Source organism: Rhinolophus ferrumequinum, chromosome 24 (genome assembly GCF_004115265.2).
Source record: "Rhinolophus ferrumequinum isolate MPI-CBG mRhiFer1 chromosome 24, mRhiFer1_v1.p, whole genome shotgun sequence".
In the NCBI taxonomy this organism is placed as follows: Eukaryota; Metazoa; Chordata; class Mammalia; order Chiroptera; family Rhinolophidae; genus Rhinolophus; species Rhinolophus ferrumequinum.
In genome coordinates, this window is record NC_046307.1 from 28886161 (window position 1) to 28912295 (window position 26135).

Here is a 26135-nt window from a genome sequence, read left to right on the forward strand (position 1 = left end):
ATAATTATGAATACTGGAGATTAAAAATAATATTAATATCCAAACCTAACAGGAACAGAATGAGAAAGGAATGTTACATTAACGCAGATTTTTTAAAATTCTAAACGGAATATTAACAAATTGAATTCACAGTATAAAAGGATTATCTCTCATGAACAAGTAGGGTTTAGCCTTCGATTTTGAGGTTGATGTAACATAATGAAAATCAAGTAATATAATTCACCACAACAGACTAAAAGAAAAATCATATTATCATCATCATGACAGAGAAAATAGCAGTTGATACAGATTGTAACAGTACCTACCTCCTTGGGCTGTTGTGATAATAAAATGAATTCATATGAAACACTTAAGATGGTGCCTGGCACACGGCAAACACTCAATAAAATGTTACCTATTATCACTATTTATAAACTCTAACAGGCATGTCACATACATATGCAAAAGGAATCCAAATGACCATTATATAGATAAGAAAGTGCTCACCTTCATTAGGATTCAGGCAAATACAAAATAAAACCAGAATAAGGTACTACTAGTATAGCTATCAAATAAGCAAGAGTTAAAAAGTCTGACCATACCACATGTTGCCTAATACATATAGGAACTCTCATAAACTGCTCACAAGTATAACCATTTTGGAAAGCCATTTGGCATCGGGTATACAATGTTTTACCCTATAATCCAGAAATTCCACTCCTAGGTATGTACTGTACAGAAATGCATGTGAAGCCAAACTATCACTCCAGGAATAAATCCCATTTGGTCATAGTGTATAATCCTTTTTACATGTTGATAAATTCAACTTACTAATATTTTGTTAAGAATTTTTGTATCTATGTTCATGAGGGAAATTGGTCTGTCGTTTTCTTTTTTTTTTGTGAGGTCTTTGTCTAGTTTTGCTAACAGGCTAATAGTGGCCTCATATGATGAGTTTAGAAGTGTTCTTTCCTGTTCTATTTTTAGAAAAAGTGTGTGAAGGATTGATATTATTTCTTCTTCAAATACTTGATAGAATTTTCCAGTAAAAATAATCTGGTTCTGGACTTTTCTCTGTGGGAATATTTTTAATTGCTAATTCAACAGGTGTACTTCTCTTTTTAAAAAAAATTTGGGGTGCATTGTGTTTATACAGGTGTCGTGACAAGTGTTAAAGTCTTGTGTTCTCCACGCAAGCTTTTCCCCCTTTTTAAAAATTGTGATAAAATATACATAACATAAAATTTATCATCTTGACCATTTTTAAGTGTATAGTTCAGTAATGTGAGTATATTTACTTTGTTGTATAACCAATCTCCAGAACTCTTTTCATCTTGTAAAACTGAAAGTCTATACCCATGAAACAACAACAGATTGTGGTATGCTTTTGGTCAATTTCCAGAGCACTGAAATGGTTGTTTCCGATATTTTGACCAACTTAATGCTTGTTTTTTTAAGGATAAGATTTGTCAACCTCCTTGCTCCATCATGCCAGAAATTAGAAGTTGAAACACATAACCTCGAGTGAAATAAACAGGGTGCAGAAAGTAATATAGTATCATTCTAGTTACATCTAGTTCCAAGTTCAGACAAGACTAAACTACCTGGTGTAGGGATGAGTGTATAGATGGTAATACTATGAACAAAAGCAAGTAGAGGATTGTCACATAAATGAGGAGAGTAGCTACCTCATGGAGAAGGAAGGGGTTGTGGTTGGAAATGGATACACGGGTGCAGGGATGGTTTCTGGGGTGCCAATACTATTTTATTTCTTGATCTCGATGGTGGTTAACAAATGCTCACTTTATAACCATTTATTAAACTATATATATGTATATAAAATGATTGGTTCACAGGTACATATGTATGTCAAAATTTATCAAATATTACACTTTAAATATGTACAGCATATTGCATTTAAATTACACCTTAATAATGCTTTTAAAAACAGCTTGATTAAAAAAAAATCTACATGTCCCACTCTTTCTTGGAAAACAGATTTGGCAACCCTATATTAACTCCACCATTAGTACAAGTACCACCAAAAGCTACTGGAGGAGTGAGCGTGGCCCGTGTGACAGGAAGTGATTGTCACTCTCTTAGCAAGGTTAGCAGACACATGTTTTCTGGCTATTCCTCCTTCCTTGAAGAACAGCCTCCAGTTTCCCTGGTGGGGAATTACCTCTCCCCTATCGTGGCAGCCTTGACTTAACAATAAACCTGGACAAAAGGTGGTCACATCATGACTTAGAATGACCCAGACTCCCTCCCTCAGCACCCTCTTCTCTGCAGTGGTAAGCGGGTGGAGTCGGGGAGACAGCGCAAAGCTGATGCCCCCTGGTGATTGTTTCCGTGGCAGCCTTATTCTTTCTGTGGAGAAGGAACGGGGCTAGCAACATGGTAGAGGGCAAGATTCGGGGGACCACTTTAAACCACCTCTCCATAGCATTTTGAAAAAGGATAAGAAGTATCAACGGCCTGGACTAAGAATTGGGGTTTGGAGGCAGTTTAAAGCCCCCCCCAGCACCCCGTGAAGTCACCAGTGGGTAACACTTGAAGACATTGCCCATCAGCATCTGGTACCCAGAGCCCAGACTCAGTATGGTTTCTGACCCTGCAGAGCCTGGTTCTTTGGCTGTTTTGTTTTTGTTTTTTGTTTTCAAATTCCATGCGCAACCTTTTATGAATACAATGAATACCCGTTTTTGGTTTATTTGCCCAGAGTTGGTTTCTATTACTTGCACGCAGAAGGCTGATACAGTGGGGACTCAAGCAGCAGATGGGATGAGGGATCTTTAAAGCCTCTTTTGATGCTGTGGTCCTAAGATAAGCACAAATATAATTAGGCCTCTCTCGTCGGAATCAATAGTTATAGATGTTGGGAAGACAATACTTGGCTCAGTATCTTAAATAGACATGTTGGCTGTAGACACTTTAAAACAATGAGATAAAGTATAATTTGCAGCCCTGGGGATATACTGGGGATATCGCTCCAGAAATGGGCTCAAAGTACACTTTACTAGAGATATTCAGCAAACGTTGGAAGGAGGTTCTGCCAGAATACTGTCATCCATTAAGATGGATGTCAACACATAGTAAAACAATTGAGTGAATGTTGGGGGCTACAACCATAAAATAAACATAAAGAGGATAATGAAATCATAAACATTAATCAGCAACAGAAACAAATGGGGCTGGAGGAAACCTGAAGAATTCTTTAGCAAATCTCAAGTAAGTCTCTCACCAGAAAACGATCATGCTTCATATGTGATTCTTCATCAGTGTCTTTAGCGTGTCTCATGAAATCTTATAATATCTGCTCACCCTGGTTTGAATCTCAGCATATGTACAACAATGAACACTGAGAAAAAAAAACACAAAACCAAACCAACCAATAAAAAACAGGTGTCCTTACTCTGAATTGGGGTGGGTGAGTGGTAAGAGCACAGTTCTACAGAATTTGGTATAGAAAAAAAGTTTCCACTGATTCATGATCAACCTTTTATGAAAATTTCCTCTGAGAAGAAATCTCTCTAGTTTTTGCAGATAGGAACCGTGTTTCGTGCAAGACAAAAAGCATTCTGTTTTGCTGAACTGTGAAATTGACCTCTCAGCTTTTCAGCTTCTAATGGCAAATTAAATCTACCTTGCCAAGAAAAGGAAATTATGAAAAAATAACTATAATGCAGAAAATAATTGGTGTATCGATCTTTATGCATTTCCTGGTTCCTTTACCTTCTAATGGTTTTCCTAAATGGTGACACGGGCATTAAGAAAACAAAACATATTTGATGGAAATTCTTGGCCTTCCCCTTTTTAAATTATTTAGTAACATTGGGTCGCTAAGAAATTGTCTCAACTCCTATAAAACCCCCTATGCTAATTGCGGCCAGCAAATTAGTAATTATAACAGATTATACAAAGCAGGAAAAAGCTGCACTAATGTTAGGGAGTAAAGCTTGCAATTAAATGGCTCAGCCTTAGACGTCTTCACTCTGAATCTCTGTGAAGAATGAAGAAAAAAACCTCTGCACTAAAATTGAAGGGGACCAGTTTTCTGATTGTGTCCTAGGGGATTTGGATAAAGCTCAAGCAATTTGAAGCATCCCCTCCGGTTGTACTCAGCAGAATTCCTGACCTCTGCCACATCCTATCTGTCATAAGCCTTTATCAGGAGAAGATGCCAAATCACAAGCCATTTGGTGGCATATAATTGCTTCGACATTGACAGCACAGGGATATATATCATCTCCTCTGTTTAAAAGGGAGTGAGCATTTTAAATGGAAGAAGACTGAATATAAAAGCAAATTTAAATAAACAGTAAAGGGAGTTAAACTGAAACTAAACTGAAAGGAACATCAAAATAAAATGAAAGCTCAAGTACAGATTGAAGAAAAAGATGAATAATGTATGATTCCTAATCACACACTTTCTAGTCTATTAGAAATATTGAAGAATTAGGAAAAAGAGAGAAGAAAAGAAAGGAAGGAAAGGAGGGAGGGAATAATAAAACTTAGAACCGCTTATGAAAGCATGGCTGTAGATGGTATATGAAATATTGTGGTTGGTTTTGTGAATACAGAATTAAATAATACTGAACCGCAAAGCCAGAAAGTTCTTCTGTTCTCAGTCTCAATTCTTTTGCTTACATCAAAAGGAAAGTCTCAAGGCTAGTGTGTCTTCAACTTCTCTTTCACACTTCCCTTAAAAAAGGAAACAAAAAGAGCTGGCCAGAAGCTTTGAGCCTTTGGCAGACAATAGCTTCTAGCTCCAATTGTTTTTCTTATATTTATTTTTGTGGTTACCTTCTATGTAAGGGAAGTTAACTGGTTTCCATTTGTGATCGGCCTATAAATTATTTTTCTTTATTTACATTTTTAAAAACTGAGTCAAGTTAAAGATAAACATTAGATCAATTAGAGTACTGGATGAAAGACAAAAACAAAGAAAACCAATAGTGGGTCCAACATGGTTGGGCGAAAATCTTACCAAGGGTACTGAAATGATTTTAGTTAAGAAAATATTAGTTTAAAATCATAGATTAAAGGATATTAGGAGCAGGCAATTCAAATATCATTTTACACATGAGGAAACCAAGGTCCAGAGACAGAGTAGAAATTATCAGGATTCCACATTACAGTTTGTATGACAGAGACAGGTGTAAACCCAAGCAGTTTATGTCCTTCTCCATGGCTTTCACCATTATTTAACTTGCAGGCTTCTCAAAAGCTGTATGTGTTAAACTTGGCTAAATGTGTCCAGTCTGTAAAGGTATCCAAGTAAAGAGGTAGGCCACAAAGGAATGCATATTCTTTACCAAAATTGGTGGTTTTCGCAATTTGCTAAACCACAGTGACATCTAGTGGTATTCTTCAATAATGCAAGTTGGTCATTAAAAAGCAAACCTTATTTTGTACAATATCTCTCAGTTTGGGTTTGTTTGTTTCCTCATGAATAGATTTATTTTTAACAGGAATACCACCAAAGTAAAGTTGTGTTCTCCTATAGTGAATCATATCAAGAAGAAGATGATAATGGTTTGTCTCATTTTTGGTGATGTTAATTTTGATTACTTGGTTAACACTATCTGCCCGGTTACCCAACTGTGCAGTTCCTGTCCTTTGCTTTCTAATCAATAACTGATTTGTGGAGCAGTATTTTGAAGGTCTATTAACATGCATTTCCTCTTCAAACTTTCATTTGCTACTTCTACTATCCATTGATAATTCTTGCCTGAATCAATTATTACTCTAATGGTTGCAAATAGTAATTCTCTAATTGTGTCATTCCTTTCTACATTTTTATTGGTTATCATTTTACTGAAAGAAGAGCTTTCCCTTTGCTCTTATTTATTTATGTTTGTACTTATTAATATGGACTCATGAATTCTTACACCATCTGTAATATATGATACATAATCTAGATTATACTATTCATAATCCATAATCTATAGCTATTTATTTTTCCTCAAAAATATAAATGTCATGAAAGTCAAAAAAAGTATGAGGAATTGTTCCAGATCAAGGAGACTGAAGTGGTACAGCTCAATGTTAGGCATAATTCTGGATTCGATTCTGCGTGAGATGTAGGGGAAAGAGTTGTGAACGGCTATCAAGGACACTAGTCAGATAACGTGAAATTTGAATAATCCTGTGAATTAAATGATGATACTGTACCAGTGTTAAATTTTCTGTTTTGATCATTTTACTGTCCTTGTTTTAGAAAATACAAAACATTTAGGGGTAAAGTGGCATTATGTCTGCAGCTTATTCTCGAGTGGTTAAAAAATAATGTGTGCATGTGTGTGTGTGTGTGTGTGTGTGTGTGTGTGTGTGTGTGTGTGTGTTGAGAGAGAAATTGATAAGTAAATGTGGCAAAATGTTAATTGGTGAATCTGGGTGAAGAGTACGTAGGGGTTCTTTGTACCATTCGAGCAACTTTTCTGTAAATTTGAAATTATATCAAAATAAAAATGACCAAAAAAGGGAAAATAAGGTTTTAAGGAATTTTTTTAAGTCTTATTTATTTTAAAAAAATGAAAAAGAGCAAAATAAGCAAGTAAACTTATAGCCAAAGGCTTGAGAATTTGCAAGTCTCAGCTAAGTTTCTTTTCACTGCTACACACAGTTTGAGATGAAGCCCCACTCTTTTCATTAGGGAATTATCGTGCTAGTCAAGGAAATCTAGTATAATTTACTACTTTAAATTCCCCAGATGTCTGAAGAATTCCTCAAAGGCACACATATTTTCACAAAAGCTCACACAATTAATATCACATACAAAAGATTTTTATCTAAATTGGGTTCCGGCATTGAACTCAACCAACCAGCTGTGCTTACCCTTAATGTGGACTAGAAGCTGCCCATGAAAAAAGAAATGCTGTAAAATAAAATTCTCTTCATCGTAAATGGAACAAAAAATGGAAGGCTGGTGCGATTGCAGTTAGAGAGAGTGACTCACCGATGTGGGGGACATCGATGAGAGCACTGTACAGAGAGGAAGATAAAATAAAAAATCATCTCAGGTTTTGGAACTAAATAGTTGTGGAGTAGAATCATAGCTCTGGAACTAACCAGCTGCGTGGTCTGTGAGGTAAATTTATTTAACCACTACGAACCTTAGCGTCCTCGCCTGCAGAATCAGAACTGTTTTGAGTGGGTATTCTATGCCTGGCACTATAAGCGACGACTGTGCTCTAGGTCCTGAGCCAAGCGTGGAGGACAGTGGGTAATGGACACTGTGACTGTTGGGGCATCCTCAGCTCTTACCTGAACAGCCGCAGCCTCTTATCAGGGCTCTAACATCCACTCTTGTTCTCCTTCCAATCCGTTTTCCACACAGCACAGCAGCAGCATGGGCTTCCTAAAAGACAAATCTTCAGCTCAAAGTCCTAATTGGTGCACCAGCCCCTTTGTGACCTCTTGGCCTTGCCCCCAAGTATCTCTCCAGCCTCTGTCATGAGGCCCCTTCCCACCCTCTTCCCTCTATCTCCTCCACTCTCTCAGCTCTATTGTCCAATAGACTTGTGCAATGACAGTGTTCAATACCTTCAAGGTCCGATATGGTAGTGACTAGCCAGCCACACATGGCTAGTGAGCACGTGAAATAGCTAATGTGACTGAAAAACTGAGTATTTAATTTTTGAAATTTCTTTTAAATTTAAATAGCCCTGTGTGGCCAGTGGCTGGAAAGAGCAGACACAGAAACCTTCCTTGTGCAAGTAATGCTGTATTTAAGAGCAATAACACATTAGTTATGCCCTCTGCTTTCCACTGACAGATGTGCAAGGTGTTTTTCTCTGTCCTTGACCATTCATTCATCCAATGGGTGGAGGGCATTGATGGTTGGTCACAGACCCTAATTCATCTCGTAAATGTTGTTTTGTTTGGCTTTCACACCACTTAAAAAATGGAGCCAACATACTAAATGGAAGAGCCTTCACAGACAATATGGATTCCTGGATGCTCTGGAACATGTGGCCACGCTGGACCCACATTCACTTCTGCTCAGCAGTAATCAGCTCGACTCCTTTCAATATGGTAGCCACCAGTGACAATGTGGCTATTTAAAGTTAATGAAAATTCAATTTAAAATTCAGTTCTCAGTCTCACTACATACATTTCAGGTGCTGGAGAGCCACAGGTGGCTCATGGCTGCCATGTTTGGACAGGGCAGGTACAGAGCGCTCCTACTGTCATGAGATGGTCTCCAGAGGTACGTTCTCCAGAGGGTAGTTGGGGAGGGCTGCCTCTTGCAGAAGCAGCGAGGGCTCTTCAGGTGTCAGCAGTCCCCAGCCAGCCCACTTCAGCCCTTGACATTACCTGTGTGACCCCCATAGGCATTTGAATTTGAGAATCTGGTCTACCATGTGCCTCTGGGTTTCGACTTCATCTTGCAATATTTTGAAAAACACCACTAACCCTATCCCATCAGAAAGATATAAATGGAGTAAGAGCTGGAAGTGATCTGAAAAGAGAATATTAAAGGCAGGATAATAAACCTGGAAAATGGTGTGTGTGTGTGTGTGTGTGTGTGTGTGTGTGTGTGTGTGTGATCAGTGCTTCCCTGGTGGGAACTGTTCAAGCAGGAAGCAAACTATGGCTAGAAGGTGCTATGTATATATAATCAATACTCAGCCAAAGATGAGCAAATGCAACTGTCAAAATGGAATAATTCCTGAGCATGTGACCTGCAGGGGTCAGAGGTAACATAAATGCCGGGGTCTGGGTAGGGCCTGATGAACGAGGGGGTTGGGGAGAATAGATGCCAGATTAAGGGGCAGGAGCCCCTAAGCTTCTGTTGAATATTACAGTCAGTAGGGATGGGCTTGGATCTCTGATTTTTCCAAAAAACTCAGGAATCCAGGTGTTTTGTAAATCTCCCAATTGTAGCTCCATTTTTTAAAGAAACACTGTCCAAGAAAAACAAAAGTTTTGCCAGTCAGATTCAATTTGCCAAGTGGCCCCCAGGTGCCAATTTGCCAAGTCTCAGCCCACAGGTTGGCAGCACAGCAGAGATCAACTTGCCTGATGCTGATTCAAGAGATCAAGAATACTGTGTTTACAGGTTCAGGGTTGGGGAAACCACGCTACGACCCAGGGACACCGGTTACAAAGGTCCCAGGCCCATCACATCTGTCTAGTGTGAAAGTGACAGAGCAGCAGAAAGCACTGATCTCTTCGATCCTATGATTCCCAGACTTTGGTGGACACAGGAATCCCTTAGGGATTCCCCAAATCCTGATGCCCAGGTCTCACCCAGCCCAGGGGAGTCCAATGTGCTGCAAAGTTTGTCAGCCACTACACTAGGGCGCTCTAAGAACCTGTCTCCACAATGCTGATAAAGCTGGTCTTTGGTGGAAGAAAACATGCCTCATAGAAGGCAAGAATATTTCAATTTTAAATACTGAATGTTTTCTCATGACTGGTAGAAAATGAATCCAGGGGCAAACCCCTCCTTCCTCACTTCGGTCATATGCATAATAGACTTCCTGAGCAGCCGTGGGCAAATAGACAAGATGGGCTCCCTATCATTCCACTTTATTGTTCTTATTTGATTGTGCGTCTTCTGGATGCACTATGAGAGCTCTAGGAAGGCAGGGAGTATGCCTGGCGTTGAGCTCATGTCTAGTACCTCGGAGTTACAAACATGTTGATTAGATGCCATGGGGACAGAGGGAAGGCAAGCTAATTGGGGATGGGGAGGAGGAAGGGCGGGATACTGGTTGAAACTGTTTCTACAACACTTGACATAGCACTGAGAAAATATCAGTTGCCCGTGTCAAAGAATAGAGTTGGGGTTTAACAGAGATCATTTGTGGTGGCTACTGAACGAAGGAAACCTGCAAAGTAGCCAGCCCATCGATATCTACAGGAAGTAGTCCCTAAGATGTCTTTTCTAACCACCGTCACCAACTTTAAGTATAAGAATGAAAAAGTCTGAGAAAAACGTGCCTGTGAATCGGCACACATTGTAATATTCGACTCTGAGCCAAACTTCCTGGGTTCAAATACTTACCACTTTAGACTTGGAGCAAATCATTGAACTCCTCTCTGCTTCAGTTTCCTCGTCTAGAAAATGGGGATGATAATACCTACCTCAACAGGTGAGTGCAAGCAGTTCTTTTTTTGTAAAGGGATTAAAAGACTACCTGGCACAAGGCAAGTATATTCTTTTGTTGGAGAATATCAGAAAAAAAGAATGTCATGCTAGTTTTGGATTTACATGTCAGATCTATAAAAAACAAGAACCATGAGCTCAGTTAACTAGAAAATCGAGTTCAAAGGGCCGTGGCTCAAACGCTAAGGGAGAGAGAGGGGAGACAGTTCCTTAGTTCTCAGACTGTTTAGTTTAACTCTCTTTAATCCCATGGTAGCAGTCACTAGAAGGACTGGGTGGTTCCGTGAGAACGATTATGTGCACATTGGTCCCCTCACCCCCATGCCAGGGGTGGTTGGCAGGAGACACTCAAACTCCATGTCCTACAAGGGTGCATTATTAATTGTACCTTCATCTTCGATTCTAAATGCATCACACTGATAGATCGCCAAAGGCTGGTCTATTTCCAGAATTCTATGGTTCTTCAGTTCTGTATGCTTGTGGGAAAAACTGACAATGTTTTACCTTTAAATATAGTTTCAGACATTTCTGGGTGGTTAGTCAACCCAAACGGTCGGTAGACTAGGCCAGATCTCACGCGTGCACCTGGCACTGACGTGCTGGGCAGGCTTTGCGACTCCACTGCAGAAACCCTGTAAAAGCTGTTAAACCTGCTGCAATCCTTCACCACAGATGTTCCTCAGGGGCAAATGTCTTCACGTGTATTTCTTCTCTAAGAATCTTCTTCCCTAAGCAGTATTTCCAAAACCAAGGAACACCCTCTCATCAACAGAGCAGGAATATTTGCTCCAGATCAAAGGTTCTCACATTTCCGTGGGATCAGAATCATCGGCAAAATTTGTAAAAAAGTAACAGATGCTCAGTCTCCATCCCAAACCTACCCAAACAAAATCTGTGGGGGCGGGCCCAGGATTCTCTATGTTTCCCAAGCTTCCCACCTGCTTCCAAAGCCCATCAAAGATGGAGAAACACTGGCCTAGGTTCATGCAACAATTTGGCGCTATCAGAGTGCAAAATGCAGACACAGACCTAAATTGAAAACAGATTCCAATAAAACACTAGGTCATTTTTTTTTAACTGAACTACGGTAATTACAGAAAAATGAAAATAGACAGATCCTACACTTTCACAAATGAACATCAGATTTATCTACATTGCTTCTGGTTCTCTTATATTTTTCACTTCAATCAATACAGAATGTTTGCACTTTCCACTTGCACTAAATGAGAAGCCAAACTTGCCCAGTAACCACAGTACCTCTTATGCAACAAAAAAAGAGTTTGATGACAACAATCTAATTTTCAAAAGCAGGCCGTGGTGGGCAGGGGACCCGGGTGAATTAGAAATCCTACTTGACCCACCTCAGCTCCTGCCAACCGTTACCAGGCAGGAATGAGTAACTTCATGCAGCCGGCTCTTCCAATTTTCCAAGAGAAGCTGGAAAATTTAGTTTGTACGTATAAGCTTGCAATTTTTTAAATGGTTGGCAATTAATTCAAATGTTTTTGAAAATATCATTTTAAAGTGCACCACTGAGGCCAAACCATAAAACAAAGCAAAATTCATCAGCCCAGATTTCACCTGTATGTCCCCGATTTGTAATCTCTGTTCTAGAAGCTCCGAGTTCGGTATCTGAATTCAGTTAGACCATCAAAAAGCACTCACAGAAATGACTTCATCTAGCTGGCATGTAATGTTCTGCTCTCTGCCTCTAGAACAACACTCTCTGCCATTTTTGAATTACAGGGTTTCTACAAGGAGCCACATACTAAGTTCATTTGTTCACTCACTAGATACTTAAGAGGCCTGCCCTAAGCCAGGCACTGGCAACACAGCCGTGAATCAAACCTTAGCTAAGTTTAACATTTGCATAGCACATAAAAATATACCTGAGACTCATCGCCTAGTCTGTGGTCAAGATTAATACAGATGGACAAAATCTTCAGAACAGAATAATACCTCGGAGATCATTTTTTCAGATGAGGCTGAAGCCCAGAAAAAAAGGTTAGCCAAGTATCACACAGCTTGAAAGGGAGCAAAATTATAGCTCAGAGCTCCTGCTTTTTGAGTCAAGGCTTCTCTCACCCCTCCCACTGCCTCTTCGCCTAAATCCAAGGGGACTAATAAAGGATTGTCAAAGGAAACTAGCAGGCTTGATGCCACTCAGAGAAATGACTTCAGTTTGGCAAGTTCTCATTTGGAAAGGAACAGAATATTCCATCTAGAGTTGGCTCAGCATTTCTTTTACATTCATGGAGATGATTATTTCCAGGAAGTCAGAAGCCATACCTTAGAACATACAAAACAATAGGAAAACAAGGAGTTGCTTGTATCTATTAAGAATAGAAAAAAAAATTAAGGGTCAAATTGCCAACATTCATTAAAAAAATAGAAAGTGAACAGCAGTGTCACTGTTGGTAAGACCAAGGAAAACAAGCAGGATGCCAGACTCGTGATTGACAGCAGAGTCTTCAGTCTTCACCAGGAATGTCCTACCTTGACTCTCAACTTTGTCCATGTACTGCAACTGAACGTCGAATCCACTGGAGGAGAGAAAGGAAGTAGTTTTCTGAGGGGCCACAAGAATGGCTGGTTCCATAAGCGGCTCCTAGTATTTTTGATTATTTTCTAAGCAAGTACTACCTGTAAGATGTATCCCTATTGTTAAATGTCATAGTTTCTGTCTTCAAAGGAGGTGTGTCTTAACTGATGAAATTACGAAACTGGAATCTATTTGAATTTCAGAAGCTGAATGATGAACAGTTGATTTTAAAAAGAGAAGTGGAACTGCCTCGGGGTGTGTGGGAGTGCTTGTCAATGGGTTCTGCTACCACCCAATATAAAAGTTACTTGAAAAGACTAATTCTAAAAGTGAGATTATAGGTGATTTTTATGCTTTTCAAATACTGAATTTCCCAAGTAATACGCAGTGTTAAGAAATATGGAGTTAAAAAAAGTATTTTGAAAAGTCATTTAGCATTAAGAAAAACCTTGTAATTCCTACTTTCAATGTGACATAACTCTAAAATCTTTCTTCATATCTAGAACCTATTGAAAATCTCTATTTTTATGAAAACCAAAGTGGAAGCAACAGAATGCAAAACTTGTTTCTTAAAGGTGTTTTTTTCTCAAAATTGGCATACAACTTATTGATACTTAACAAGGCTCTTGTCCCATTACCACAGTCATGGACAAAACCCTCCCTTTTAAACTGAGAAACTACAAAATTTTTCCTTCTCTATGAACCAATTACATTCACAATTTGACATGTTAAAACCTTTCAGGAAAGCAGTGTGTCGATGTAAAATGCTCATGAAAACATGGCATATTTCATAGCAAATATGGAGGCCCTATTGAGGGACCTCAGGAAGCATCACGTTCAGTCCAGTGCTTGAAAATCAGACCTCTGGAGACATGCTGTGCAAACCGCTAGATTTAGCTCACTAGGACAAGTTTTATAAAATGAAAAACACCACTCACTGGAAATATGTGTTGATAACTACCGTGTTTCCCTGAAAATAAGGCCTAGCCAGACCATGAGCTCCAATGCATCTTTTGGAGCAAAAATTAATATAAGACCCGGTATTATATTATATTAATTGTATTATGTTATACGCCGTCTTGTATTGTAAAATAAGACCAGGTCTTAATGTTAATTTTTGCTCCAAAAGACGCATTAGAGCTGATGGTCCAGCTAGGTCTTATTTTCGGGGAAACACGGTAGTATGACGGTTTAGACTGTTTAGTACTAACTTTGGTGTCCAAGTTCATAAGGTGATAAAAAGTTTTTAAGAGAAAAGGTATCATGGGAGAAAATATATACACAGTGTCTGAAAAATAGTGGAAATCATTACGTGGACAAAAAAAGTGGCCTAAAAAGGGCTCATAAGGGATGTGATAGTTTCTCGCTTAATTTGATCAAGTACAATAGAAGGGAAATCTAAATTTTTTGTTTTCTCTTCAGTAGTACAAATGAGGTAGTTAAACTTTATGTGTCGTTCTTAGGTCAAAAGTTGGGCAATATGTTGGAAACTTACAAAAATGGCTGAAAAACAGAAATCTGAAAGACAGATGGCATTATACAATGCTACCCTCCCAGCATATTACAACAAGGAACAAATGAAGTCAGAGGTTCTCAGCTGATATATTTTGAACCATTCCCAGCTGTGCTCCTAAAATTAGGTGTTGCTTCAACTGAGGTTTGGTTATCATCAGCACTGCTAGTATGTTCTTTCTAGGCCACAGAAGAAAAGACTGAACTTCTTCATCTCCTGTGCTGGTGGGGCCATAGCTCTGGCCACAGGGTGGTAAGCAGAAGGAACCTGCACCCCCTGCTGGGAGGAGCACGCCATTGCTAACGTACAGCGTTTCAGAGCCCTTTCTCTCTGCCAAGACCATCAGCAAGGTTCAGTGGCTGTTCCATCAGCGTAGATCCCTGAGTGTCTGCACTGCATAGAGCACCCCTGCCAACCTGCAAACAGACACATATGCAACGTGTGTGAGACATAAACGTCTGTCTTTACTACAACACAAGATAGTTCTCCTGACTGAAACAAAAGGATACACACTGATAGTATTATTTGTCCACCAGGCTGCTGAGCTGACTTGCTAAACAGAGCTGGGGGTCTCTGTGCTATTAGGAGATAAAAAAGTGTATTGTAAGTGAAACTTGATGCCAAAGAAGTCTCTACTTTTATTAAGATATCTGAGTACTTTCCCTTAGTCTATATGAGAGTTCTTTGGTCAGAAGTATAAACAATACTAAAGGTTGGCCAAGTTCACCATGCCATAAATGATTTCACTTTATCCGCAATTTTATGCCACTCTGTCTGCAGTTTTATGCCTTCAAAAATGGCACCAAAAAGTTTACTATTCGAACATGTACCTTTTACACAAAGGCTGAAAATACGTTTTTTAAATCAGAGATCACAGCTAGGTCTGTGAACAGCCTGACTACCACTAGAGGGAGCCATCTGCTGTTTTCTGCCTAACCTGACTCACAAGGATGGTGGGAAACTTCCAGCTCTACCTGGGGAGAAATTCTACTCGAGCCATTTCTTTTCTAAACGTAAAATTGTGCTGGTGTCAGTTCCATTGGGTAAAATCACCCAAGCAGCTCTGAAATGCACGTTCTTAGGCATCCCCCAAAAGCTGATTCAGTAGGTCTGAAGTGGGGTTCAAAATAGTGTAATTTTTTAAAAGCTTCCCAGATGCGCCTGATGCAGGGCTAGGTCACTTGCCACTGGCGCAGAAGACTGCACAGGATTGGCCCTTTGCAATCAAAATGTTTTGCCATCTACGGGGCATTTCTGACAGGGACCAAAACATAAGAAGCCCAGCTGGATAAAAAGAAAACCTCCTAGGAGTAGAATTTCAACAAAACACTTTATAACAATAATCATCACAGGAAGAAAACAGTTATCTTCAAATTTAAATTTATTAAGACATTCAGCTATGTCTGTCAGTCTACATCCAAATTTGCTACTAAAAATAAAATAAAGTCACATCCCACATTAGGAATAATACCAAGTCTGAAAAACACTTTTGGAGCCAAGCCTATTGTATAAATAAATGACTAGTTTCTTTTCATATCAAAATTCCCATAAAAAAATTACATTCCCCCCCAGTTCTACCTATAGCCATGATGAATGTAAAAATTTAAATATGACACATCCTTGTCAAAGAAAAGGTGCAAAGTCTATTAACAGCTTTAAAAGTGGCATTTGCAGAGTGTGATCATACAGTTATGTACTCATTCCCAAACTGCAAATATTGCCATAATTTAACACTGTTTTGATTCAGTTGCAAGAATTAAACATTACACAGGATTGAAAAGTACACGTCAGGCCTTTATCAGCGCCCTAAAGCCCTTCCCACTTCGGCCTCCCACACTAACGTGGACTCCAAAGTGTTCATTAGAGTTTTAGTTTACTTCACACAGCCAACACAGTATACAAATATTAACAAAAGTCTCATATACATCAAAATATTGAAGACTCCATCAGAAAATTCAGGAGTCTCAGATTACATGAATGCACCCGCAAGGCCCAAGTGCCCACCCACCCCTCCCCTAAAGCACATACGAAGTATGAGCGTGCTTCAATTTCGGAATACAATCAACCCTTTGACATTTTTGATTTCCATCAGTGCTGTACAAAACTCAATAATCACTGAATGAGTTCCAATGAACTGAGGGAAATGGCTGGAAAAAGGGGTGGGTCACTACTCATACTCTGTAACAAGAATGATCCTGCTTCTTCCCATGTTGTCCTTATGCTCTTTATCCTCCTTTCTTTAGCCCCTTTCAGACACTCAAATCTGATTTTACTTATCCCGTACATATCAGGGGCAGTTCTGAAGTTGTTGAGGTTGAATTTCCTTGGCAAACCTCTACAAAATATCAGCATAGGATATATAAATACATTTTGATTAGCATACATTGCAAAATTTCTCCCACAATGTCAAGGGCATGAAAGCAGGTGGTCTCCACTGACAGTACTGCTGGATTAGATCCATGGAATGTCAAGTTTCCTACCTAATCACTTCCTACATTCATCCCTCAAATCTGAGCGCAAATTCCATTGGGAGTGAATGTCCCTCCAGAGTACCACAGTGCTACTCCTGCTGCTTTTCTTCTGGGCTGACCTCAACAGGACATGCTCCATCTTTTGCACTAGAAGGATATTCCTTGGGCTCACAAGCCCCTTCCTGGCTATCTGATCTGCTGGCAGTGCACTCATTATTGTCCCTAGAACCTTCTTGCATCCCAGTCCCTTGAGGACGCTCTTGAGCTGGGGGTTCAGTACCTTCCTGAAGTGCGATGTTTTGCTCAGCTCCAGCATGAGGCTGTGGAACCGGCTCTGTCCCTAACCCTGGAAGCTGGGAGGAGTTTTTGAGGTGGCAGTGGCACAGAGGGCAGGTCTCCTGGACATACAGCCATTTCTTGAGACAGCCTGCGTGGAAGAAATGACTGCAAGGCGTGATCACAGCAGATTTCATGTCCTAAAAGGGAGGAAAAGAAGATACCTCCTAAGTATCTATTATCTAAAGTCTTTGCTGCTACCCCCAAAAGTAATAGCTGTAACCTCTCTTTCCCACAAATTACTCATAGAAAATTTGTAATACAGATCTTGGAATGAAACTCATTTTATATTTTATTATTATTGCTCTTGTCATCAGAGACCCCTTTATACAAATAATGCAAGAACCACGGGCTAATTTTTAAAAATAAGTGAAAACCAAAAACGAGGAAGAAACCACCTTCTTAACTGGGTTCCGCTTTGTATGCAACATGAGGGTTACACAACTGCAGAGTATGATTTCTGGGTCTCCATCAGGATGGCTCGAGTACAATGAGAACTTCAGAAAATGTAATGAAGACAGGAGTTTTTCAGGAAGATTATTCCATGATGAGATTATCAGCAAGGACACAAAATCAGCCACATAACACCAAGGTATTGGCAAGGAAGTGGAAATTCATTAGGGACAAGGTACATATCCGATTTTCAAGACACGGTCTGTATAAGCCAGTGTTTCTCAACTTGCATCGGAATCACCTGGAGGGTTTGTTACCGTGCATATTCTTGGGCCACCCCAGACCTACGGAACCAGGAAGCTGAAGATGGCAAAATCTACATTTACAGCAAACCACCCCGCTGTGACTTTTATACACACTCGATTTCAATAACCACTGGAACATGAGGTGGTATACTTCGCATTAATATTCTTGCTTAAGATATATTTGGGGAGGGACGGCTGAGGACATGAAGTTTAAATTTAAGAACATACATGTGGAACATACATTCGACCATCAGTTTTGTTTAAAGTCCCAAAACAAGGAGTTGTGGCTATCACAGAAATTCCTTGCCAAGAGCTGGTAACATCTGGGAGTCAACTTTTAAGCAGAAAGCCATCCAAGGAAAAGCAGCCAGCTGGGAACTTAAGCATTTTGACTTTCATTTTTTTGTGTGGTATTAGCAGGTAGTTCGAGCACCTCAAAAAAAGTGATGTGACAACAGGAAATACAAAAAAGGACTCTTCAATCCCAGAGACAGACTACTAAGACATACATGCTGAAGCTGATGTGCCATGAATCTGTCTTTGCTGTGCTTTGCACCCTGCGTACAACGAGGTACCGAGCACCAACGAGCCAGAACTAAAATGATGACCCCTTAACTTGGGGGAATCTACATTATGCCTCAGTCCCCTCATATACAAAAACAACCTGGAAAGCATTATTCTGCTAGTACCCAAAAGTATGTTCTAGTAACAATAAAAAGTTGTAGTTGCAATCTACCCTTATAAAAAAATGCTGATTCACACAAATACATGCACACCCCATGTAAACTGTAAAGTAGCTTGGAGAAAGAACACCCGCTGTATACTCACTGCCGCTATCTACAGTTTTATTCCACCAGCCCACACTCCAAGAGAGATTTTAAAGGAACAAGTTCTGCTGTTGCCGTCATTTCTGTCCACGCTTCCAACAGTACAGCTTTGCTGTAAAAGCTGCTACTCAACCATCCTCTTGCACAGGTGACTGGTGACTAAACGCTCAACCTATTTTCTGTTGTTGTTATATTTTGAAGCTGATTTAAATACCACCTTTCAATTTTTAATAAAAGGCCACCATCAGCTATATATGGCACATATGCCCAAGATGCCATTAGCCTAACTGCAATGGTCCACCAACTGGTTGCCTCTACCATACCTCCCTGCACCCCACCCCAAACAGAGGCTTGTACCCACCTCAGATATCCATCTACCCACAAGTGGGCATGTACTCTCTCCACCTACATAAAGTAAATGAATACTTCTTCCCCACCTTGGGAATACCAGAAGGAAAAGAGTCAGAATCTTGGCACACCACTTTTCAGAAGTTGCTGACTCCTGATTGATAGTATATATTTGATAGTATATATAGATGGGTGTAAATTTATTCAGGAGTAAAATATAAAGTACACCTGACCTGTTTTTCCTTTGTTTATGGGTGAGCAATGTTGAAAATAACAATCAATTAGAATTTGAGGGACTAAGTTAAAAACTTAATTTAGAAATAAAATGGAAATTCTTTTATCAGGTCTCATAGTTTCTGAGGCCCACTTTCTTTGCACCCAGGGGGTAATTCTGCCTGGAAATTTAACGTGAACCCAGTTAATGTGGTTAAAGCCCCAAGGGATACATCTGCATGCGCCCCGCCCAAATGGCTTCTTACTGAGCGAGTTACCTGGTAACAGATGGCACAGATATCATTGTGTTTCTCAAGCTGCTCTTTCGTAGCGAGGGGTAAGGATTTAATCTTATTCACAGCATCCCTGCGGAGAAGGAAGCTCTTCCACCCCAGCTGGGCCCGAAGCCACACATTATAGTAGGAATGGATGAAGATGATCATGGAGCCCATCACTGTCCATTCTCCAAAGATGGTCTCGGAGACGCCATAGGCCACCACGCAGAGGGCCACAAGAAACTCCAGCAGGCGGTAAGTGCCATTCACATAGTAGATTACATCATCCATGTTTTCCACCGGCTCTTTTCTGAATTCCTCAACCATAAATAAGACATAAATAAAAAGTGTTCCCAGAACCTGTCAAAAACAAAAAAAGTGTATTAAAACAATATGATCACTAAGAAACGTTTTTCGTAAACTTTAAACAATAACACACTGCTAATACTTTTAGGATGCCATGTTAATATGTAGAGGAGACAATGATGCAATTAAAATGGGGGGTGATCTCAGTAATCCAGGTATTAGAAACCAAGAAGCCATAATTTCCCTAAAAGATTCTGATTAGTAATTAGTTTTCTCTGATTCATCCCTTCCCCTTATTCCCTAGGTTGCCAAAACCCATCAAAATTCTACCTGAATTTTCCTAATTCTGTAGGCATACTTGTTCCTCAACTTAAAGGAAACTTTACTTCTATAAGGAACAATGAATAAATCTTTATTGCCAGTGCTATATTTGTTTTTACTTCTTACTAATCAGGCCGCAAAGATCCATCTTCAAGTTTCAATAAGATTCACTTCCAGGTCAATATGGAGTGTTTGTGTGTGTGTGTGTGTGGGGGGGTATATATCGGGTCTGTAATATACAAATATGTTATATATATGTGTATGTGTATACACCTACACACACACACACAATCATAAACCCATGGATATTTTTGAGTGGGTATATACTAAAAAATTGTGCTCCAAATGAGCTGTAAAATCTTTTACAGTTACTTACATAACATGTCTGTATCATACCATTCTGAAAAGAAACTGCAAAGTTTAATTACCTTGATAAAAAATAAAAGGGACATGGACAGGTCTAGTATTTTAATAACCTCCTTTCTGGCTCCTATGCTCAAATAAATGTAATGTATTCTAGTAAAGAGAGTGGGAAGCACACCTAAACAGGCCACTTATAATCATTAATCTTGAAAGAGTTTAACTCCTTTTCTAGAAGGAAAAATTAGAAAATCAGTTATTATATAAAGTTAATTAATCCTTCAAGGCTTACCTGAAGAGAGGTGAGAATGCTGCTAGAAATAATGATAAGAAGCCAAAAATCCATGTGGAAAAACTGGCAAATCATATAGGCCATATATGCAGGGAATATCAGCAAAAATAAACAAAGGCTCACAGCACGGAAGTGTTTCCATAAACTCCTAGAGAAAGCAAAGTATTCTTTTTTAGAGTGCCTGTCACCTAGTTGCACAATTACATTAGCAACTAATAGGTCCTGTGCCATGCTTAAAGGTCACAAATACTGTACTGAGCGCCCTTCTCCACGCCAATCACTGTACTAGACTTCAGGGCAAGTCATATCGTAGGCTTGGTCTTCCAAAGCCATCTGACTGAATCTTTTTTCTCTTAGTCTCTACATTTAGTCAACTGCCAAATACCATCAATTCTTTTGTTTCTCAGTAGTTTGCTTTCAGTTTCATTCCCAGTCCAAGTGCTTTCAAAGTGCGTTCAGGCTTTTGTAGCATTAAACCTTAACAATGTTAACAGTAATTTGTGTTCTTAAGTCACATGCCATCCTCCCCCCATCCGCTCCAGCCCGTGATGCAAATCTCTCCTCCTGTGAGTGCGCGTCACTAGGGAGGAATGCTCTCTGATGAGCAGGTATATTCATCCTCACATCAGCTGAGGTTGGGGAAACACTATGAACCACTGCGCTATGAGAACCACTAGCTGGTCCTCCTCTCCCAGCCCTTGATCTATCCTGGACACCACCAGCCAGATCAACCTTCCGAAAGCTCCACTAGCGTAAAATTGTCAACACCTTCTCTAAACTTCCTGGCCTGGGATCTAAGGACCTCTACTCCCAATGTTTTGGTCCAAACTTGTCAACATCTGTTCCTCACTATAAGCAAGTATGGTTAATTAATTAACTATCCGCCCAGAAAAAAACAAGCCTCCACTCCACTCCACTCTCTCTTTTTCTAAACCCTTTAAGCTAGCTCAAGTAAACAAATATATTTATACAGGTAATATAAATCCTTTCTCAAGGAATCACCTACCCTCTCAGAATTCTTAACGCCTGTACCAACCAATCATACACTAAATTGAAATATTATTTCAATAGATATTTATATAGATATTTATAAATATGTATTTTAAATATTATATATTGTATGCGTATGGTATATATATGTATTATATATATGTATGTACATATATATATGACACACACATAAAAGTCTTATCACCCAAATTTAAACTCCTTGAAAAAAGAATGACTCCTTTATATAGGCCAGATCCTAAGTACAAAGGCTCATTTGAAATAAGTGCCCAATAAAACTTGGAAATTTATTTTTGCTTGGTATTTTTCAAATTATTTTCCATCTTTTACTACCTTTTCTTATCTATCCACCCAAGTGCAAAGCCTTATGATGTAACAGGACAAAAGTTATCATGGTTATTTCACAGGGGCAATAGTTACATGTCTAACTTGATTCTTTTAAGACATGCAACAAATCAAGAGATGACTTAGATTTCAGTTTCTGATTCCACTTGAACCCTACTTGTTGTCAATAGTGGAATACACACACTGGAGGAGACCCCTAAATATGGCAAAAAGAGAAGGAACATAATTTTTTCTTTTGTTTACCTCTTCATACATTGTAATATTCTAATAGATCATTCCTTAAATGTACCCCAAAATTTAAGAGAGATTGTATACAACTTCTAAAAGATAAATAAATATACAAAAACCCTCCCCAACAAGTGCCTTAAACAGAGCTTTGAAAAATCTGTGTGTGCAATAAAGGGGTGATTTCCCCCTTACAAGTTTACTTATAGAACTATTTACCTTATGTAACCAATTTATAAGCAAATTGATAATGTAGGACCTTATTACCTCCACTGAGGATTAAAAAAAGAAAAAACTAGATATTTCCATTTCCTGGGTAAATAAAAGCCAAAGTTGGAGTAATTTTTTAACACAATGATCTAGAAAGAAATCAGCATGAGCCCCAAACAGCTTTCCCCACTCTTAAAAACAAAATTACAATCTATGTAAACAGAACAGAGAGACTTAAAATTATTATTTAATGATTTCCTATAAAACATGAACAGATTATTTAAAAATAATTATGAGGAAATGTGGATTTCAATCAAAATAGTTTAAAGCTCATGGTTGCAACAAAACTAAGCTGTTTTAATTAAATATCAGCATCTGTAATATGTTCTCAAATCTATACAAAGCATCTCAGGAAAAAAAAAGAGGAGGAAGGAAAAATAACCACACAAAGTTAAGTGCTACACTGTGTGGGACTCTCCCTAATTGGTAATTCAGAGAAGAAAGTGAATTATCATTATGGTAAAAATGAAAGCGAGGCACTTTTGGAAAGTGTTTCACATTATTTCTTGCCAAACATTTTTATTATCAGAAGTTAAGGAACAAACATAAACCTGTCAGCTCTGCTTTGAGATCCAAAACTTTGTTTTGTTAAAGAAAAGCAGGGAGGAAGGAATTACTGTGACAGTAGTTATACTATGTTAGGTGATAAATTTTAAATCATTTTCTTCAACAGGGCAATTTGCCTTAAAACTTTAAATGTATTTTTCAAAATTAAGCTACCTATTTATATGAAGTAGGTATGTATTTACATATACACACATTTATACACATACACAGAAAAGTATACACATTATATAAAGTTTTAAATTTATGTCTAATTTTTGTATTACATACACACAAACATATATATACACAACATCCTTATTTAGGCAGTTAAAATTCAATAAAAATCTTATGGCCATGGAATTTTGTATTTTTTCTTTCTTTTCCAAACTTTCTATAGTATTATATTAATCTTATTAATATATGCTAAGCTGATTACAATAATTATTAATACTAAAGGATAGTGCTAGAGATGACAAAATAGTAATTGTACTTAAATCAAAAACAACCCAATTTAAGTGGCTACTAAGTGAGTTCACCATTGAGTTCAACATCGTAAATGCTTCTAAGAAACCTTGGAAGGGTTTCTTATCTGGGGATAAAAAGATAAATCTGATGAACTATAATTAAAATGTTGATTTGAAATGTTTTTAAAATCTGCTGTCAAAATTCTATCTCCCAAAAGACTGTCCGCTCCTTCATGAAACACGACCAATGAAGCAATTAATGCAGGTATTTCAAATAATCGATAATCAGAGTGTAGGTAGATGCTGGGAAAAAACAGTGGCACTGAATAGGAAGCAATTCCTTATTGAATGTCCTTATATAAACTACAATAAGCCAAACAGTATTTTAAAGAACTAAGTAATAATCGGAGTTTTTCCTTAAGAAAATTTCTATAATATGAAATGAACATAAATCCAGCTATAAGTTTTATCTGGTACCATAAGGTATAAAGAATCCCTATTCTAACCTTACTAAGTTGCAACTGTCTAAAAGGCTATCCAAGCTGTCTATCTTTACAACTGCCTGACAGTCTGTATTTTTTTCTTTCTTTTACATTTCTCTCAATGCCTTCTCTCCTTTAGCATCACACAGAATAAAATTATATATTATTTGCTATATTTAATGGATTAAATTTTAAGCTCTGCGTCCTTAATTGCAAAATGTATTAAATTTCTCTGAAGAAGTTCATTTGTAACTACATGGCCTTGGATGTGACTTCTAAGTGTAGGAATCTTGGAAGAGAAAAACAGAAAAGTAAAACAACATAATACCAATTATTCATCCATTTTCTGCCTCTAAACATTATCTAAATCTTCAGACAACAATTTCAGGTAAAGAATATAACAAAAATTTCTTTTAGAAAGTTTCTTACTTGTCTCTAGATGCTCCCAGCGCCAAAACAATAGGATCTGCAATCTCTAACATAGACTGTAGGATAGAAGCTACCACAATGAAAAGGATAATACTGAGCAGGAATGCTCGGTGAACAACCTGGAGCTCTATCAGACCAGTCTGCACGGCCAGGATTAACAGTGTAACTCCTTCTGTCATGCCCCTAAAAAGCATACGTTTTCAGAAAAACCAACAAACAATAATCAGAATCTCACTTAATTCCAACAGAAAATAATCTAAATGCTTAGACTGTTGTTACATATTTGTGATCTTTAGATGAAAAATACCTGATCTGAATATTAACTTATCATATTAACATCAACACAATACTATATATACAGTCATAATATAGCACTACATATGCAAAATATGTTATTTTAGCATACGAGGAAACAAGCAAGTTCTAAAGATAAATAAGTGTTCTAACCAGCCTTTGTTAACGAGCCACATATGCATACTTCTACCATTCTTAGATATCCACTGCATTATACATATTTACATCATGAGCTATATTACAATTATAAAAGATAAAATAGGTGAACGTCTTCATAATCTTGAAGTAGGAAAGATCTCTTTAAGCACACCATAAGACCCAAAAGACATAAAGTCCATAAAAACCAGAGGATATAAATAAAATTTTTTTTTGAAATTCAATTTCCATATGGAAACAATATACAAAGTCCTAATACCTTTTATCCTATTGACTTGATTTATAAAGAACTCTCACAAATAAGTGAGAAAAGAGCAAAGGATAGGTATAGTTTTCAAAACCACAAATTAGCAAATATTTCAAAGTTTGCTGACTTAAGTACTGACGAGGAATGTGAGAAAAAATGGGCATACTAATGTAGAGATATAAACAGGTAAAACCTTTATGGAGAAAAATTTGCTAATAAATTTAAAGTATACATACATACCCTTCAAGGCAATAAACTTACTGATAATAATTTACCCTAAGGATGTACTGCCAAAGTTAAGATATAGGAATCAGAGAAAATGTAGTGAATAATGAAATGTGTTCTATGGGGATACAATCAGCAAAATCCACGCTCTTAAAAACAAGAGGACAAGCAGGTGTCTTCAACAAATATTAAAAGAGACTTAAGAGATGTATCAACCAATTGCAATATGGGTCTTACTTGGATCTTGAACTGAGCAAACAAAGTGTTTTCAAAAATGCAGATAATTAGGAAAATTTAAACACCAACTGGGTATTTGATGTCAAGGAATTCGTCTTTTACTAGGAGTAAACATTCTATTGTAGTTATGTTTTCTCAAATGATTTATAGACTGAAATATTTATGGGTAAAATGATATTGTAACTGGGATTTGCTCGGAACAAATGCAGCCAGGGTTATGGAGGAGGGGACAGTGTAGGTGGGGTTGATAGGCGTACACATGACACGAGACTAGCCCAATTATTGGAGATAGGTGACAGGCACACGGGGGTTCATTTAACTATTCTCTCAACATAGTTTGAAATTTTCCTAATTAAGCATTTAAAAAGAGAGACAGAGATATATAAAGATACTCATAACAGCATTCTTTTTTAACAGCAAAAAAACAACAAAGAGATAAACCCATATTTTGGAATACTATGCTTTCATCAAAAAGAATGAGATGTACCTGTATGTGTTGACATTAAAAAACAACAAAAAACTATCGAAATACATTAAGTGAAAAAATAAGGCGCACAACAGTATGTAAAGCATGCAGAAATGAACCAAAAAGTAAATATATATACA

At 38.2% G+C, this 26135-nt stretch overlaps 1 protein-coding gene and 1 long non-coding RNA gene across 5 annotated transcripts in view; both read right to left on the minus strand.

Annotated features, from left to right (window-relative positions):
• Window positions 1-1935: 1935 nt before the first annotated feature.
• On the minus strand, window positions 1936-12996 carry LOC117016935 (uncharacterized). Its single transcript, XR_004421999.1, has 4 exons — window positions 12596-12996; window positions 7249-7342; window positions 3224-3340; window positions 1936-2800 (listed from the first exon to the last, which is right to left on the minus strand). It is a non-coding gene; the product is annotated as an uncharacterized LOC117016935 (long non-coding RNA).
• Window positions 12997-16173: 3177 nt separating this feature from the next.
• RNF145 (ring finger protein 145) overlaps window positions 16174-26135 on the minus strand; it is a 44692-nt gene continuing 34730 nt past the window's right edge. For 3 of the 4 annotated variants that reach the window (XM_033096569.1, XM_033096570.1, XM_033096572.1), the window contains 4 exons: window positions 24371-24553; window positions 20602-20749; window positions 19326-19682; window positions 16174-17101 (listed from right to left, as the gene is read on the minus strand). In XM_033096569.1, the coding sequence (XP_032952460.1) occupies window positions 16715-17101; window positions 19326-19682; window positions 20602-20749; window positions 24371-24553 (1075 nt within the window). In that variant the 3' untranslated portion in view covers window positions 16174-16714. The remainder of the gene's footprint in view (window positions 17102-19325; window positions 19683-20601; window positions 20750-24370; window positions 24554-26135) is intronic. The other variant, XM_033096571.1, reaches the window with a different exon arrangement.